Here is an 18332-nt window from a genome sequence, read left to right on the forward strand (position 1 = left end):
ACATCTGGAGGAATATAAATGGACATACCAACAAGTAAGGCAATGAAGATGACTCACTGTCTGCATTCTCACTTTTTAAAATATTTATTTTTATTGGAAAGGCAGATAAACAGAGAGGAAGAGAGAAAGGAAGATCTTCCATCCAATGGTTCACTCCCCAAGCAGCCGCAATGGCTGGAGCTAAGCCAATCTGAAGCCAGGAGCCAGGAGCTTCTTCTGGGTCTCCCATTTGGGTGCAGAGTCCCAAGACTGTGGGCCATCCTTGACTGCTTTCCCAGGCCACAAGCAGGGAGCTGGATGGGAAGCAGGGCTGCTGGGAATGGAACTGGAGCCCCTATGGGATTATGACGCGTTAAAGGTGAGGACTTTAGCCACTGAGCTATTGCACTGGGCCCCTCACGTTCTTTTTTAATGATCCTTTTTAAAAATTTATTTATTTTTATTGGAAAATCATATATATAGATAGAGGAGAGACAGAGAGGAAGATCTTCTGTCCAATGATTCACTGCCCTAGTGGCCACAATGGCTGGAGCTGCAGTGATCCAAAGCCCGGAGCCGGGAACCTCTTCCAGGTCTCCCATGCGGGTGCAGGGTCCTAAGGCTTTGGGCCGTCCCTGACTGCTTTCTCAGGCCACAAGCAGGGAGCTGGATGGGAAGTGGAGCAGCCAGGATTAGAACTGGTGCCCATATGAGATCCCGGTACATTTAAGGCGAAGACTTTAGCCACTAGGTCCCCGCACCGAGCCCTTAATGATTCTTTTTAACTCATCAGACTGACAAGTAATTGAAAACATTTAGCCACTTGCACATAGGTGAGACAGAAAGTGGGGAAATGATGGGACAGGACACACCATGAAATTTCAGAAGTAAAGTCTTTGGGGCCCATCATCAAAATGGCTTTCTCAGTACCTGAGCCCCCAGGTGACTCATGTGTGCTCAAGTTCTGAAAGCACCTGGTCAGTGGATCCAGTTAACTGGCATACATCTCCAGCCTTGAAAGGGGACAGCTTCACGGCACTCTCTCGGTGCCTTGTACCAGGAATGATTGTTGTATAAGATGGCAGAGTTTCAAAGACAGATATTCCCACAGACAGGGCCACCCATCTCAACCCTGATACACTCTGGAAACCATCCGGAGCGCTTTACAGCCTGCTCCTCTCCCTCCCCAGCCTCCCAAGCCCTCTAGAGTTCAGGCTGATTAAATCAGAGCCCTGCAACAGGTGAGGCCCAGGATGCTGTGGCCTTTGCAGTCTTCCTAGGAGATTCTAAGATGGGTGAGTGTCACTGCTCCAAGGCTACCCCAGGGCAAGAACTTGGTCCTGTTTCCTGGCAGGAACACAGTGGTGTACACAGCAGCCGCTCCTTCCTGTTTGCTGGTTGTGTATATTATCTCCACATCTCGGGACACCAGCTCAGAACAGACAGGAACCAAGGCCCATTTAACTCAGCCTACCAGACAGCCAGTGCAATAAGCGGTGCTGTTGAGGTTAGCGGTGTTAGCAGCTAACATTCACTGCACTGTCCATAAGCCAGGCACAGAGACTAACTCCAGGCAGTCTCACCACTGCACCCTTATGAAGCAGGTTATCACAAGCATTCCCATTCCTAAGAGAAAACTAGAGCCACAGGGGACTACCTCACCCAAAGTTTCAGAAATAGCACTTGGCTTCTCCAAGGCCTCACATGCACGAGATTCTCTATAAATGCTTAGGAATAAAGGCTCCTACTTTAATTGGGCCACAAAACAATGGCCTTCTCCCCAATCCCAGCCCAGTGTCTGCAGTCTGCAGCATAAACAGCAAAGTCAAAAATAGCAACCTATGACGTCAGAGGACAAGGTCATCTGCAAACTGCCCCCAGTCACTGGACACCTCCCTATAGGATCAAGTAGCAAGAGGGTACCCCAGGCTGGCGCAGCTGTTCCCAGAACAGGAAACATCCCCGGTGCAGACTTGGAAGCATCCCCACGGGAAGGCCGAGGCAGCAGGGGTGGAAGACACAGAGACACATCAAAGAGCAAATGCAAGACTGAGTGGAGGACACAGACCCAGGAGCTGGGAGGAATGCAGCCTAGAAGACACTCCCCTTACATGAGCCCAGGAAATAGCTCAAGTGAGGCATGCATTGCACAGGACAGCTTCCCAGCCTGTCATTGTATTATTTCTAAAATTCCAGGTCTGTTTGCTACCCGGGGTTAGTTACCCTAAGAACCTGGGGGGTGCAGGGCAAGCCCTGAGAGCTCTGTCTGGAGGTGAGGAGTGGACTTGGGCAAAGCATGCTGGTTGGAATCTGCTCAGCACTTTGGAGTGCCTGTGGAGACTGTGGCTTAATTGACCAGCAGCGTGTATATCCCCCAACAGGAACCTAAGTCTGATCTACTCGAAGGGGTGTCTGCTGAGCTGGCTGCAGGGCCCAGAGCCTTCCTCTCAGCCCCCGGGAGACAGCTGGCGGTTCCACAACAGGGTCATGTGTCCAATGAGTGCTCAGGCTCACACCCAAAGACAGCAGGGAGCTCCCGAGAAGGCCCGTCCCCTAGAGCCGGCTCTGTCCAATGGCTGGACACCAGCAGTGGAGAAAGGCCCCTGGGGGGCACAGACAGATCCCAGGCAGCACTCACCCTGGGGTGACTTTGGCTAAAACCACCAAGGTTCAGTCTCCTCATGTCATGATTTGGTGGATGTTCGTACGCAAAAGGCGTCTTCCCCACTTCGTCATTCTGGGAATGGAGTCTTGGCTGAGGGGAGCAATACCTGCTCCACACACTCAGCAGCTGTGCTGCGTAACAGACTGCACACAGTGACTGCCCAGGACCAACAGGATGGGTGCTGGGGGCAGCTATCGGGGCTGCTGCGGATGCTACCAGGACCTGCAGGCTCCTGTCCGGCACTTGGATACGTGCTGTCATTCCCATAGGCCTCACACCCAGCGTGTTTGACTTAGCAGACCTGGGGTCGGGTAGGAGGTGATGTTGCTGCTGCCAATCTGCAGACCACGCTGGGAGGATCACCGTCCCTAAATCTCGGCCCCCAGGGTCCAACTCCTAGAGCCTTTAACTGGGTCACTTTCATGAGGCCTCTGCACACAGCAGCAGTGAGCTGGCACGTGGGAGGCGAACAGAACCACTCAGTTGCCAGGAGGCTTGAGATGCACCAAGTTAAACCAGCTGAAGATGGGAAATGCTAACAGTCCCTCCCAAGTGCTGACTGCTTACTCTGTTGCTTTCTATTGCTGAGGTTATAAACTACCACAAAGGAGGCGGTATGATGGCTCAGAGGCTAACTCCCTGGCTTGCACGTGCCAGGCTCCCATATGGGCACGTTTGTGTCCCAGCTGCTCCACTTCCCATCCAGCTCCCTGCCTGTGGCCTGAGAAAGCAGTAGAAGACGGCCAAAGCCTTGGGACCCTGTCCCTGCGTGGCAGATCCAGAAGGAGTTCCAAATCAGCCCAGCTGCAGCCATTGCAGCCATGTGGGGAGTGAATCAGTGGACAGATCTTTCTGTGGGTCTCCCTTTCCAACAAAAATGAATATTTAACAATAAAATAAACTACTACAAAGGAGAGAAAAAAAAAAGACTATAGTATAAATAAGGGAAGCACAAAGAAAGACGCTCATCCTGGCTTCAGTGCCTACCAGATACAGTGAGCTCAAGACAATGGGAATATTTTTCTTTTTTTTCCCCCAGGGCATTTTTTTTTTTTTAATTTTTAAAGATATATTTATTTTTATTGGAAAGGCAGATTCACAGAGAGAGACAGAAAGTTCTCCCATCTGCTGGTTCACTCTCCAAGTGGCCACAATGGCCGGAGCTGAGATGACCTGAAGCCAGGTGCTAGGTCTCCTGTGTGGACGCATGGTATTGAAGACAGGGGCTGTCTTTTGCCAGGCATATGAGCAGGGAGCTGGATTGGAAATGGAGCAGCTGAGACCTGAACCAGTGACTGGAATGTCAGCACTGCAGACAGAGGCTTAACATACTATACTACAGTACATTCTTTAAAGCTAGGGGCTGACGCAGTGGCATAGCACACTAATCTTCATCCTATAGCGCTGGCACCCTAAATGGATGCCAGTTTGAGTCCTGGATACTCTAGTACTGATCCTGCCCATGGCCTAGGAAAATAGCAGAGGATGGCTCAAGTCCTTGGGCCCCTGCACCCGTGTGAGACCTTTAAAGAGGCTTCTGGCTTCTGACTTCAGATCTGCTCAGCTGCTATCGCCATTTAGGGAGTAAGCCAGCAGATGAAGTTCTCTGTCTCCGTCTCTCCTTCATTCTATGTAACTCTGCCTTTCAAACAAAATTTTTTTAAATTTTTTTAAAACTTTAAAATTTTTTAAACAAAATTAAAAAAAAAAAAAAAAAGAGCTAGGGCAGATTCCCCACTGACCTGCAGGAAGGTTACGGTGACCGAGGTCCAGAGAATTCCAGTGACACACTCCAACTCATGAAGCCACCAGCCACTCTCCAAATTCCTGAGTTATGGTTTACCCCTTTGTTCCTCGTGAGCCCTGCACCAACTACAAACACAATCCAGGTCTCCCTAACCACAAATACTGTAAAACCTGACTCCCAGTGAAGAGAAAAAGAAAAAAAGGAGAAGGCAAGGTCTCAGATTTGCTGTGATGTCCTCAAGCGGTCTCTAACAATAGGGGAGCCCCTTCCAGGAACACAAATCCCACCTCGCTTAGGTGTGGGAGGACTTCTTTGATGTGGTGTGTAAAACATCAGTGAACATTCTGTACGGTCTTCAGCCAGTTCCAAGGTCAAGACAAACATCAGAAAATATGTGTGCATGTCAGAGGGCCACATTATTCGGGGATTAGTCCCCTGCAGTGATCTGGGCTCGATTTCCGTTTCCAGACCAACATCTGGAAAGCCCTCAACAAGACAGCAGACCGGTTTCCAATGCATTTCATTGAGGCTCTCATGGGAATGCAGGGACAGGAAAGTCTGAGTGGCTGGCATAGAAAAAATATATAAATATGAAAGTAGGGTTATCATAACTTAGACAAATTGCCTGTAAAGATTTGAAAATGTTTAAGTTAAAGAAGCTTTATTCATCACTCTGACTCAATCCTGTTTGACAGATATGGAAATTAAGATCTATGAAAGGCAAGTAATTTGTTAAATGTCATTTGGCATGTCAGTGACAGAAGTTAGATCACAATCCCAGCTCCATTTTTCCCCAAGACACATCGCAGCCTCAGCTAGAATTAACATAGACAAGAAGTCTTCTCCTTTCCAACCCGATCTGAAGGCACGCAGACAACAAATCCAGGGCAAGCTGATTGGAAAAGGTAGGGCTGCAACTTTTAAGTAGCAGGACTCCGATTATCTCGAGAAAAGCCTTGCTCCATGCCAGCTTCCTCACAAAGACCACAGCTGGAACACTAACGCTCTCTCAGCCAAAACGAGCTGTCAGTGCGACGTCATTATGCTTTGGGGCTTGCATTTCCTTTTGAAATTATATTTCCAATTCAACTAATTAACTGTTAAGTGGTTAGAAAGAGTCATTTAAAGTTTAGATTCAGACATGATACATCAAGGGAAGAAAATGCACACAGAATCCTGTCCTCTAAATGGCAAAAATTCTTTGCAAAATAAGCAAACAAAATGATGGAATAGTATGCTGCTATTAAACTGATATTTAAAAAGCACACATACGAGCCTGGTGCAGTAGCATAGCAACTAACACTTTTCATTTGCTGGGATCCCATAGGGGTGCCGTTTCTAATCCTGGCAGACCTACTTCCCATCCAGCTCCCTGCCTGTGGCCTGGGAAAGCAGTCAAGAACTGCCCAAAACCTTGGGACCCTGCACCCATGTGGGAGACCCAGAAGAGGCTCCTGGCTCTGGGCTTCAGATCAGCACAGCTCCAGTCATTGTGGCCACTAGGGGAGTGAATCATCAGACGGAAGATCTTCCTGTTTCTCTTACTTTCTGTATATCTAATTTTCCAATAAAAATAAATTTTTTTTTAAAAAGCATGCATACAGCAAAAGTATTACTACTGAATGAAAAAAAGCAGAGTGCAAAAAAGAAAACCATACACAGAAAAGTCCTATTATGTATAAACACACAAGTTTTATACAAGCAAAAAACAGATCCTCTGTGTGACACTGGCTGCTTGCACAGCCACAAGGGGGGTACGTCAGTGCAGGGCTGGGGCTCCTGCCTTCCCTCAACTACTTGTCACAGTAGTTACAACCACCGACTAACAGTGGCATGACCCACTGAAAGCTCCTTTTCCCACCCTTGTTCCTAAAAGAGCATCATCAATATGAAAACACACTGAGCAACAGCATCTGGCCACAGCCATAAGCACATGCAACACCTGCTTGCCGGGTTCTAGGATACCAGTCCCTTAACCACACAGAGACCAAACAGACCACTCGACAGGCCAAACAGGCCAGGTGTTTACTTTGCTTATGCCTGATAAAAATGTTTAAATAAAGAGCAATTGATGCAATTGTTTAAATTTAATTTGTTAAAATTGCTTAAATTAAGAGCAACTGATGCCTGCAATCCAAATTTAGTGTAGTGAAATCAATTCCTGCCTGACAAAATCTAGCAAAAGTTAAGTAACCATGCCTGATCCAAATACCCAAAATGACAAATGCTCCAATATGTACCAAAATGATATAAATGGGAAACACCATTCCTTGAATTTCTGTGCCATACATTACTGTTTCTAAGAGAATTGCTATGCTCTATAAAGCAAATGAAAAGTGTTTAGACTAGTACCCCATTCCCAAGTATGCATATATCCCCTAATCCCAAAAACTTCCAGGTCCCAAGCATTTCAGTTAAGTACTAATTAGCCTTATCTCCTAAAAGCTTGTACCCCTGACACTCCAAGTGAAACCTTGGGACTTGTGAAGATCTTTCAGGAAGATGACAGCTTTCGCACCTAAGAACCACAGCTTGGCCCAAATACAGCCTCTTATTTCATTACAAAAGAATAGCAACATTCATTAGACATTTCCAGCCTTAAACAACCTTTACTACGGCCTTAGAAAATAAACTAAGTATACAAGAAGACAAAGTTATCCTTCTATCCACGTTTCTTTTTTGTAGCAACTACACCAGCTTAGTTGGATAACAAATAGTCCTGGAATTCTTGGCATTGGAGCAAGCATGTCAGCTCCCTGGTTACGCCTTCGTCACTGCTCAAAGTACCACACACTTTAACCTTCCTCCTGTTTCCATAGGCCTGAGGCTGTCCTGTATCCATGAAACTTTATATGTTGTCTAAAATGAGCATCCCAGCAGGCTGTAAGACTGATGGCAGCTCAGGATTCAGAATGTTGACCAATTCCTACCTGGATCCACCCCACGAAGCTGTAACTCAGCCTGCTTGTGCAGAAACAGGAGCCCGGCCATGTGGCTAACAGCATTTGTAACTGCTATTCTCAGCAATGAGGAACTTCCAAGGCAGACATGATTCAGGGAGAGGGCCTTCTTCAAGAGAAACGAAAAGGAAGCTGTGTCAAGACCGCCTGACACTGATCAGATGCACAAATAAATGAGTCCTCAAGGATGAATGAGTGAGCCAGGAGGGGCTGCTGGCCTGCCAGCGCAGCACGCAGAGACCGCCCCCTCAGCAGACTCCTAAGCAGCTTCCTATGTCAGTCAAGGAGCCAAGGCATGCCCAAAGCAGCACCGGAAACACATCATTCAGATCCATAACACAGTGAAGAAAGCAAAGTTCCAGGTAATATGGTGTGATGCAAAGACCACAGAGGTGGGCAGCAAAAAGCAGAAACTGTCTCTGAAGGGAATACAAAACTCCTCTGGTGAGGGAAACCGCAAAGCTGAAAGAAGCACTTTTTACCTTCAATGTCTTTCAAATTTTGAAACATGTGAGCAGAATGCATAAAAAGCACACAACAACTTCACCATCTTAAAAAAGAACGAAATGCTCCATAAGCTCATGTGTTCATGAAACATTCCAGAACACACAATTATGAACAACAAGTTACTCCTTGGGGAACAGGAACAGAGGAGGAAAAAGATTTCATTTTATAGTTATATTGCTTTAATTGTTTCTAGAAGGGAATACTTTTTGCAGCTTTTACTTAAAGAGACTGTACAAACTTCACGCAACCTCACTTCCAACAACACATCTACAATGGCTTCTCCACAATAGATCTGCAAATGCTCAATAGATGGCTAAAAAATCAATTTAAAACAGGATTAATGTCGTTTTATTTAGGACTAGCCTGGATAGCATATGGATGCTTTTTAACTTCTTGGGTATAAAAAGTATAAATGACTGTTAACAGTAGATGTTCAAGGACCCTGCATGATGGCTCAATTGGTTAATCCTTCCCTTGCAAGTATCAGTTCATGTCTTGGCTACTCTACTTCCCATCCAGCTCCCTGCTTGTGGTCTGGGAAAGCAGAAGACAGCCCAAAGCCTTGGGACTCTGCACCCAGGTGGGAGCTCCTGGTTTCAGTCTGGCCCAACTGTAGCTTCTGTAGCCATTCTGGGGGAGTGAACCAGTGTATGGGAAATCTGTCCCTGCTACTGTCATTCTGCTTTTTAAATTAATAAATTCTAAAAACTATTTCTAGACTCACCTCTCAAACTGCCATTTTCTCAATAAAATATGTCCTCCAAAGAGGCATGGTGGATTTACAATTACCAAATGACAAAACAAGGGAAGGGAAGATATACTGTATTTATTCCAGGCCAGTTCTTAAAATGCACCGTTATCTCAGCAATGACAGGGAAGAAGGTGCTTGATGGCAGCTCTGCCCAAAGCTTGCCAAATGGCTGCTGTGAGGTTCCCACGAGCTCATGTCATTATCTTCCTCAGGGATATAGTTAATAAGGTTTACACAGGGCTTCTTAACTACAGACTCACTTATGCAGGGAGGAGAGAAGTGACTGCTGAAATAGTGATTGTTCCTCGTTTAAACCAGGACTTAAACCCTACCTCAGGATTTAACTATCTTTATTTTCTAATTAAAAAAAAAAATAATTATATATATAAAAGGGGGTAAGGAGACATAAAGACCGCACTGTACTATCACAGAGAAATGAAATTCTAGTGAGAGTCAACACTCACATTAATGGCTTAAAGGAAATAACTACATGGAGTCTATCAAGACATATACGAATTGAGTCTCATTAATAGCCTCAAAAATGTAAGAAAACAATTCTTAACCAGAGCCCACAGTTGTCAGTCATCTAAGTTCTGTTTGGCCCAAGTAGATGAAGTCTGGAGAGACGGGCTCTCCACTCCCAGCATCAAGGATGAAGGCTCCTGGGTCGATGTTCAAAGCAGCTCCAGCTGCCAGGTGGCGTCCGCAGGTCCCAGTTGAGCTCAGCAGTGGAATCGAGTGGAGAACTTGGGAGACACAGGCACAGTCAGAGGCTGGTCACTTGACTTGATCTCCACACTCTGGTACTTGCGAATTGGATTTGCCTTGTGTACCTGCAGAGTAAGGAAAATACAGTTAACACCATACAGAGTATTAGTGAACAGTGCTTTTATTTCTTTTTGAGAAAACATTTGCATAGAGTTACAGATCCCAGTCCCTAATTTAAAAGGGGGCTGGGAGGCATGAATGAGACAACACACTGTAATGCAAAAGCCGACAGTGTTCTGGAGCCCAAACAGGTTTCTCTTCAGAGCTTTGCTGGGTTCTTCAGCTTTCACTGAACAATGTCAACCTTATCTCCAGAGGAATTTAACAGAAAGTGAACCAGTAACAACAATCTAGTAATAATCACCAGTGAGAAGGTGGCTAGAGAAGGCTGGCTACCATCCAGCCTTCTTGGTACTCTAAAATCAACGCTGAATCAAGTCAGCTTAGCAGAGAGACGTAACATTTCCTGCATTGTGCTGTAGAGGCTGCGATGGGCCTACACTGGGACTTGTAGGAAGAAGAGTGACACCGCCAGCACAACAGGCAGGCGTTAAGCACGGAAGATTAGAGTACTCGGGATTACAGCATTTTGGACTTCAACAGAGGCTAGTCCCTGAATGGGCTGTCCTCAGAACCTCTGCAAGCACGGTCATCTATGTCAAAAGAGATTTCAGTGATTAGCCTACTGCTTCAACAAAATTTCAGCAACTCACACATTTCAACATTTAATGTTAAAATTCCCATGTCCTTCTTTGTTTTTTATGCTTCTAATTGTAAAGCACATTGATTCTTCTTGAGTTAAAAAGAAATCATGAAAATAAGTTAAATACATAAAGCAAACAAAAAGAGTGCTAGGAAATGTATCACTACACATGGTTTAAGGCATGAAGTCCTAAAGTCAAAATGACCATTGGAAGAAATTCTGCCTAAAGTCATTACCAAAGACAAATCTATTTCTTAAGTGATAGGTTAATTCCTAAAAAGGGTCAAAATTATAGCTCATGATTGAGTACACTGTGTGCATACACCTCCAGCTCAGTCTTGTTTAAACGCAATCATCACCCTTGGTTTATGGGCTCTCACTCTCTCTCCTAGTTTTTGATGTAAGCCTGTGGGCCACCTCAGAGCTTGCATGGAACAGGGCCAGACACAAACACAGCACAGACAGCCTGGGTTAGTTACCAGTTCTTTCCGCAGTTGTACGAGTTCCTCCTTTTTCTGCTCTTCCTCCTGCTGTCTGGCTTCCTCCAGCTGCTGGAGCTTGAGTGCCTCAACTTCAGCCATCCTTTTCTCCAGCTCCTGCCGTTCCTTCGCTCTCTTTTCAGTGGCCAGCTGAAATGGTTCCTGAACTACAGAACCAGAAAGGTCCTCTGAGTACAGAAACAGAGAAAATATTGGTGTGCACAATTACTCCAAAAACCTATTCCCCGTCCCCATTGGATTAGCAAATTGCAGATACACATTGCAACAGAAAAATTGAGTTTTAGATAAATAAATTTACCTTTAAGACATAATTTTCAAGTAGATATGATATGAACATAGTAATTCATTGAAAATAATTTATTATATAGAATCTTTTGCACATGCGCACTGGTGAATATTTTCCAAATTATTTTCATGAAGGCATCTTTCCCCCCAAAACAGGTATTACAACTACAAATAAATACAAACATATTTGAGCTTGATTATAAAAAAGCATAGTTAAATCTGGATTTTTATAAATTTCCATGTTTTTATTTGAAGCACAGAGACCATGCTCCCATCTGCTGATTTACACCCCAAAGGCCTGAAATGTCTGTGTGAGGGTGCTGAGCTATGAGCTGGGAATGTAAGCCAGGACTCTCGGGTGGCAGCAGGAAGCCAATTACTCAGCCAAATACCTTTCTCTAAAACTATTTCATTTTTCTATATATGGCAATAATAGACTACTTTAATTGAAAATGTTTACCTAAATAGGTCTCCAATTTGGCATAATTCTCTAATCTTACTATCCCCATATCCAGGCAGAAGGAAGGATGGGAACAAGCAGTGATTCTGTGCTTTGAATTGCATCAGAATTACACACACAGCTATAACTTCAAGACACTGCAGTATGCTGCAAAAATGTGAATATTCATATTTCCTGGTTTTTTTCTTTATAAATTTAAAAATTGTAAATGCACTGAACCACTGGAAATTTATAAAAGACTAATTTTTGATATGAGTTTAAACAAGTTGACATTGTTGCCCTTGTCTTAGAGTTTTATTTTTTTTAAAGATTCGTTTATTTTTATTGGAAAGTCAAATATACAGAGAGGAGGAGAAACAGAGAGGAAGATCTTCCATCCACTGATTCACTCCCCAGGTGACCACAACGGCTGGAGTTGAGCCAATCCTAAGCCAGGAACCAGGAACTTCCACCAGGTCTCCCACACGGGTGCAGGGTCCCAAAGCTTTGGGCCGTCCTCAACTGCTTTCCCAGGCCACAAGCAGGGAGCTGGATGGGAAGTGGAGCTGCCGGGATTAGAACCGGCGCCCATATGGGATCCTGGCACATTCAAGGCAAGGACTTTAGCCGCTAGGCTATCGCATCAGCCCTGTCTTAAGAGTTTATTATGTGTCTGTTTTAAAAAAAGAAAGAGGGGCCGAGTTCTGAGGAAACCTCAGTTGGGGAGAGAGAAACCTCAGACAAGTCCTGGAATGATCTGAGTTGCAGGGGCCCTTGGAGATCATCCAGATCCACAGAGGTGAAGCAATTGGCTAAAACAACACATTGATTTCCAGACAGATAAAGAACTGTAATTTTAGAATACACTGCCCAGTGCTTAAGAAATCAAACAGTTAGTAAGGCTTGCTTCAGGATAAACTCCAGGAAGATACCTGGTTTCTTACATACTTGCTATATGTGGGTGAGGCAAGCCTACTACTAATGATGAAATACTACCTGTTCTGCTAAGGCTTGTATTCTATTAAACCGGCCCCAGTACATTCTACAACTCAACAAAGATGCTGCTTCAACAAAGGATAGAGAGAAAAAAAAAAGCTACCAATCCCTAAAGTCAAAGATTCTGGTTGCCAAAGTGTTGCATCCAACTAGCATCCCAGTATTTACCCCCCCAGGAAGTCTGAAGATTGTGCCCCACACCCCCAGAGCACAAGATACTACCAGCAGCTGGTCTTTTCTCTTTCCTGGGAACAAAGGGCTCCTGTGAGGTGACAGTGTTTGGCCGAGCCTTGAAGCAAGCTGCTTCCTTTTGCTGTTTCAGTTCTTCCTCCAACTGTAGGAATGAAAATGAATTGGGTAAGCAACTCCACAACTTTCATGACTACCACCTCAATAACTTAAGTTCTAATGTCCTTGAACCGCTTGAAAAATAGACAAATGATTCAATAAAAATATTAGTTAAACCCCATGCATGCACACATTTCTTAATGAGTATATCAGCCTGAAAATAGCTGAACCCACTGAAAACTGGAATCTTAATGATTTTCTTTTCTTACGGAACTGGTGTTATAGCTCAGCAACTTAAGCTACAGACCAGGATGCTGGTAGGCACCAGTTCAGAAAGTCTTGGCTGCTTGACTTCTGATGCAGCTCTTTCCTGAGGTTCTGGAAAAGCAGCAGATGATGGCCTAAGTACTTGGGCCCCTACACCACGTGAAAGACCTAAGGAAAGTTCCTGGCTCCGGCCTGACCCAGGTCCTGTCACTGCAGCTATTCGGTGGGGCAGTGGCTCTCTCTGTAACATTGCCTTTCGAGTGAATACAGAAATCCTTAATTGAAAGCAAAAAACAAAAAGAGAAGTTTGGTGATATTTGAAAGTTGGCTTTTGTCACCATTATGGAACCACTGTTAATTTGTCCTTATTCTTGTGCTCACTTTTTTTTTTCCTAATTGGAAAGTCAGATACACAGAGAAGAGAAGACAAAGATCTTCCACACATGCTTCACTCCCAAGTGGCCACAATGGTCCAAGCTGAGCTGATCTGAAGCCAGGAGACGGGAGCCTCTTCCAGGTCTCCCATGCAGGTGCAAGGTCCCAAGGCTTTGGGCCGTACTTGACTGCTTTCCCAGGCCACAAGCAAATAGCTGGATGGGAAGTGGCGTGTCCAGGATATAAACCGGAGCCCATATGGAATTCCGGCATGTGCAAGGCAAGGACTTTGGCCACTAGGCTACAGTGTCAGGCTCATGTCCTTATATTTTAAATATAATCCAGGATAGGTCATAACATAAATATACTGATAAATTAAGGAACTAAAGGAAATTCTTCCAACTGGACAGAATTAGACTCTATTAAACCATCCAACAAGCAATTAGTTGTTTCTAATCTCCTGTTATCTTATACTTACTATACACAAGCATAGTATACACCTTGCTAAAAATCTCTTATCAAAGCATGAGAGACATGAGTTTAACAGAACAAATGAAACAGATCCTAAAAAGATTCTTGGCACGGAACAGTAGCCTAGTGGCTAAAGTCCTCGCCTTGCATGTGCTGGGATCCCATATGGGCACAGGTTCTAATCCCAGCGGCTCCACTTCCTATCCAGCTCCGTTTGTGGCCTGGGAAAGCAGTCGAGGACGGCCCAATGCATTGGGATCCTGCACCCGTGTGGGAGACACAGAAGAGGCTCCTGGCTACTAGGTTCGGATTGGCTCAGCTCTGGTCGTTGCGGCCACCAGGGGAGCAAATCAGTGGATAGAAGATCTTCCTCTCTGTATTTCCTGCTCTCTGTATATATGCCTTTCCATAAAAAATAATAAATCTTAAAGAAAAAAAAAAGGATTCTTGACTCAAAGCATGTTAGTTTTCACTTTTCTTAAGTGATCTCTTAAGAGCAAGGATTGTCAAACTGACTTGCAGGCCAAATCCAGCTTGCAACCTGTTTCTATGTAGTCCATGAGCTAAGAGAGCTTTCTACATTTTTACAGGGTTGAAAACACACACACATGCATAAACACAGCATATGACAGAGATCATATGCAACTTATAAAGCCTAACATACTTCTTACTCCCTAGCTCTTTACGAAAAAAAACAGGCTACCTCAGAAGCACAGTGAAAGCCTTAGGAATACCCAGTGATCATCCTGGATGATTTCAGGGTCCGCCCATCTACCCGACCGAGCAGCTACCACCGTGGCCGCGCTCTCATCCCCACCTGGTGCTTCCAAGTCTGTGCCTTCACAGCGCCTCTTTTGTCAGTCTCCAGGCAGAAAGGCTCAATTTGTGTCACACTCTTGACTTTCTTCTCTGGCAGGTTAATGGTGTCAAAATGAGGCAAGGGAAGTGCTTTGAACTTGGGCACCTAATGGGAAAGAAAGCCTGAGAATGAAAACACAGAGCTTGACCCAGTTGGCTTAGCCCCTCACCCGTCTCAGCCTTTGCCTTTGATGTGGCCTAGTAGCCCTGGCTCAAGCAGACCAGTCGGTGTATGAGCCTAGCTCGGCATGACCTGTGCTCCATCCTAATTTCTGTTCTTCCTTGTGAGTTGAGGTTTGCTCCCTTCCGACTGGAGCAAGCAAAAATTACAGTGGGTGAGGGTTGGTTGGGCTTTGCCACAGCATCAGTTGGCATATGCTGGCACTGGGGGCTAAATCTATCAAGTTAAACTCCAGAACCACCTGGATTGCATAATCAGGGAGTGGCCCAAGAGGGAAATAGTGGCACCTCCCTCTGGGGTTGCCACTCCCACTGGAGAGCATGAAAACCATTACAGGGTCAGCAGTGGCTAGACAGAAAGGCACCTGCCAGTATGTGTTGTGGGCTAGACAGTAAGGTTGGTTGGGCTGAACTAGGCTTCAATGCCCATTGACATGTATGAGAGCTGAATGGGACGTGGGACAGACTGAACAAGTCTGCTGCACATACTGGCAAGTACGGGAACCAGGGTAGGGGGCGGGCCTGGTAGGGGTTACGAGGAGTCATCCTAACTAGGCTGCAGCTCCCACTGGTTTGCGTAAGGGTCGAGTATGAAGTGGGCAGGATCAGGTTGGACTGCAACAATCATTGGTTCATGTGGAAGACAGGGCTGGAAACAGAACTGACCCAGCAATTGCAATGACCAGCATGTGCATAAGCTGACTGGGGCGACAGACAGTGCCGGACCCTGTACTGGCAAGCACACACAAGAATCAGGTCTGGAATCACCTCAGACAAAGTTTCTTTGGAGATCCCTTCAACTGAACTGATCTCAGAACCCCAACCATGAAGACACTATGTCAACCAGTGGATTCTGAATAGATTTCATCATGCTTGGAACGGCGAGATTGACAGCAATTCAGAACTATTGAACTATTAAAACTGCTGGAGCAGGACCCTCAGAGCATGCCCCACATCGGGGACCTGGAATGGGAGAGAGCTTGGGTGGGGCTTCTCCCTTTGTTTCTCCCTTGACCCCAGATACTGGGGGAAAAATGATGATATTAGTGTGGAAACAATGGTCTTACCCATTTTCTTGTAGCCCTTGACCCTTTGTACCCTAATCAACCATGTAAGATTATAAAATAAGTAATAATTAATATCTTGACAATAGGAAGCTGGACTCTGCCATTGTCCATGCCCGCAATGATGTACATATGACTGTTTATGAAGAACTATAGTATAGTATAGTATAATAATATAGGGGAACTCAGTGAGGGGGAAGAGTACTGCGGAGGGGGTGTGGGGAATTCCAGGTCCTATGGAACTGTATCATAAAATGATAATAATAGTAATGAATGCTATGAAATAAAATAAAAAATAATAATAATCATAATAAAAAAGAAAAAGAAAAACAAAACAAAACACAGAGCTTGATAGCCAGGAATCAACAGCTGCTCCAGAATATCTGGATGAAACTGAGAAGTAGGGTTAGTAAGTTTTCAAAATAGCACAGTCTAGCAGAAAAGAGTAACAAACTCAAAAGAAGATCTAGGTTTTCCTTCCAATATTGGTGGTAACTGCCAAAGGATTAGCCCTAGTCACTTAACCTGCATGTGCCAGAAAGATGACTTGAAATATTTATATTTCATAGCATTCCTAGAGAATCAAAGGAAGGCAGTGATTTTACAGTTACAAAAGTGCTACAAAAAGGTTATCTTTGAAGGATCAAAGAATATGATGCCACCTGCAGACATGAAAACACCTACTTCTCCTTTCTGCAGTTCTTTTATTTTCTTCTCCTTCTGCAACTGCCGTTCTTTGTCACGTGAGTCAAAGGAGAAAGGGCATATTTCCACAGTTCTTGCCTCTGGCATTTGGGGCTTAAAAGGTACTCCATAATGGGGCACAGGCTGAGCTTTTATTACCACTGGTTCATCTTCTTCCTAAGAGAAACAGCACATTTTAGAAACAAACCCATCTATCCCACCTCCTCAGAGCGTGGAGTCAGGAGACATTCTGTGAGATAAGTCATTAATTAACGCAAGTCATTCAATCGCTTAGGTGTCTTCGCTTCTTTTTAAGGGGTAATAGCTAAGTCACCTGCTACCTTACAGGAGTAAGAGCAATACGAAAGGCACTGGGTAAAAAACTAACATAATATCTTAAAAAATCCACAGCTTTCCACTGGAATGTTTTTAAGAACTAAATGAAATCAAGCAGCATGAATAAAATGAAGATCAGAGCAAACAGTCTAACCAAGCACAAACTACCTCTTCTTGGATCCAGCCTCAGACTTCTAAAACATGTGACTGGGAGCTAATGATTGCCAACCCCAGAATAGGACCAAGTAAGTTACTCGGGTTGAAGCTGGTAACATAAGATTACTGTGTATTTAAGTTTCAAACAAACCTATAAAAAGGCTTATGCTTGAGATCTGCTATAAAATTACCCTAACTTTGGATATTTATAGATAAAATGGGGGATGTACCAAGAAACTAGCTTCATCAATGATTCTATGAAACATCATACAGTAATCTATGCTCTCCTTTGGCTAACAGAGATAGGAAGGAGCAAATGTAATGATTAAGTATGAATTTTTAAAATCCCTCATTGACTAGTGACAACAACTACAACAAAATAAAGTGCAAGGTTTGGAAACTTTTTATCCATATTATAAAGACTGGGTGATTTTCAGTGCTGCAGAAGCAGCGAGGCTCCAAAGACAGCCAAAACAGTCACACCGTTGTCAACTGCTTTATAAACTCCACCTACGAGTAATTGTTTCTGTACTCCATTCAGTGTGAGGAATATTAGGTGAGCTTTAGACTGACTATAAAGCAGGAGGGGGAAATCTCAATTCCCAGCACATCACCTCATCTTCTTTGGCGGGCATTCGGATTCTGTTCTTGAGTGCAAAGGCTGGTGACTTGGGCACAGTGATTGGAAGCACCTTCTTTTCAGGAACACCCTGGAAGGAAGAAGAAACTCAGATGTCCCAGAACACTATCTACAAAGATTAAATTCCTTGTCTTAAAAAGTTCCTCATTAGGAATCAAAGCATTTGGTTCCAGCATGTTGTTACCTGACTAGAACAAAGCAAATCCAATATGAGGTGACACCCCAGAGGTGGATAATCACAAGAGAAGAGCAGCAGACAACGAAGACTGTGATGTACTCATATTCACATATAATTTTCACCAAAAATCTTTAGATGGGAGAAATACCCACAACGGAAAGCAAATGAACACGGGCTGCTATCTGCAACACTGGCATCCCATATGGGCGCCACTTCCTATCAAGCTCCCATCTAGCATGATTGGGAAAGCAGTGGAAGATGGCCAAAGTGCTTGGGGCCATTTTCCCACACAGGACACTCAGAAGCCTCTAGTTTCAGCACAACTCAGCCCTGGCCGCCCCAGCCATTTGGGAAGTGAGTCAGCAGATGCAAGAGCTCTCACTCTGTAACTATGCCTTTCAAATAAATAAAAACAAAACAAAACGAAATGTCAGTATTTTACTGTTTCTCCTTCTGTTCCAAAATCCTTCAAAAATAAGATAAAAAGGCTTCCAACAAGATGCAGGATCAGAACAGATTCTCTTCACTGAACTTT

The 18332-nt window shown here is 44.5% G+C and overlaps 1 protein-coding gene across 4 annotated transcripts in view; it reads right to left on the reverse strand.

The window, feature by feature from the left end:
• Positions 1 to 8664: 8664 nt before the first annotated feature.
• The window catches only part of TPX2 (TPX2 microtubule nucleation factor), a 59486-nt gene continuing 49818 nt past the window's right edge, over positions 8665 to 18332 (reverse strand). For 3 of the 4 annotated variants that reach the window (XM_058679368.1, XM_058679367.1, XM_058679369.1), the window contains exons 12-17: positions 17594 to 17689; positions 16488 to 16664; positions 14519 to 14665; positions 12523 to 12634; positions 10560 to 10747; positions 8665 to 9442 (exon numbers count right to left, since the gene is read on the reverse strand). In XM_058679368.1, the coding sequence (XP_058535351.1) occupies positions 9332 to 9442; positions 10560 to 10747; positions 12523 to 12634; positions 14519 to 14665; positions 16488 to 16664; positions 17594 to 17689 (831 nt within the window). In that variant the 3' untranslated portion in view covers positions 8665 to 9331. The remainder of the gene's footprint in view (positions 9443 to 10559; positions 10748 to 12522; positions 12635 to 14518; positions 14666 to 16487; positions 16665 to 17593; positions 17690 to 18332) is intronic. The other variant, XM_058679370.1, reaches the window with a different exon arrangement.

The sequence above is a fragment of the Ochotona princeps genome, chromosome 22 (genome assembly GCF_030435755.1).
Source record: "Ochotona princeps isolate mOchPri1 chromosome 22, mOchPri1.hap1, whole genome shotgun sequence".
NCBI lineage: Eukaryota > Metazoa > Chordata > Mammalia > Lagomorpha > Ochotonidae > Ochotona > Ochotona princeps.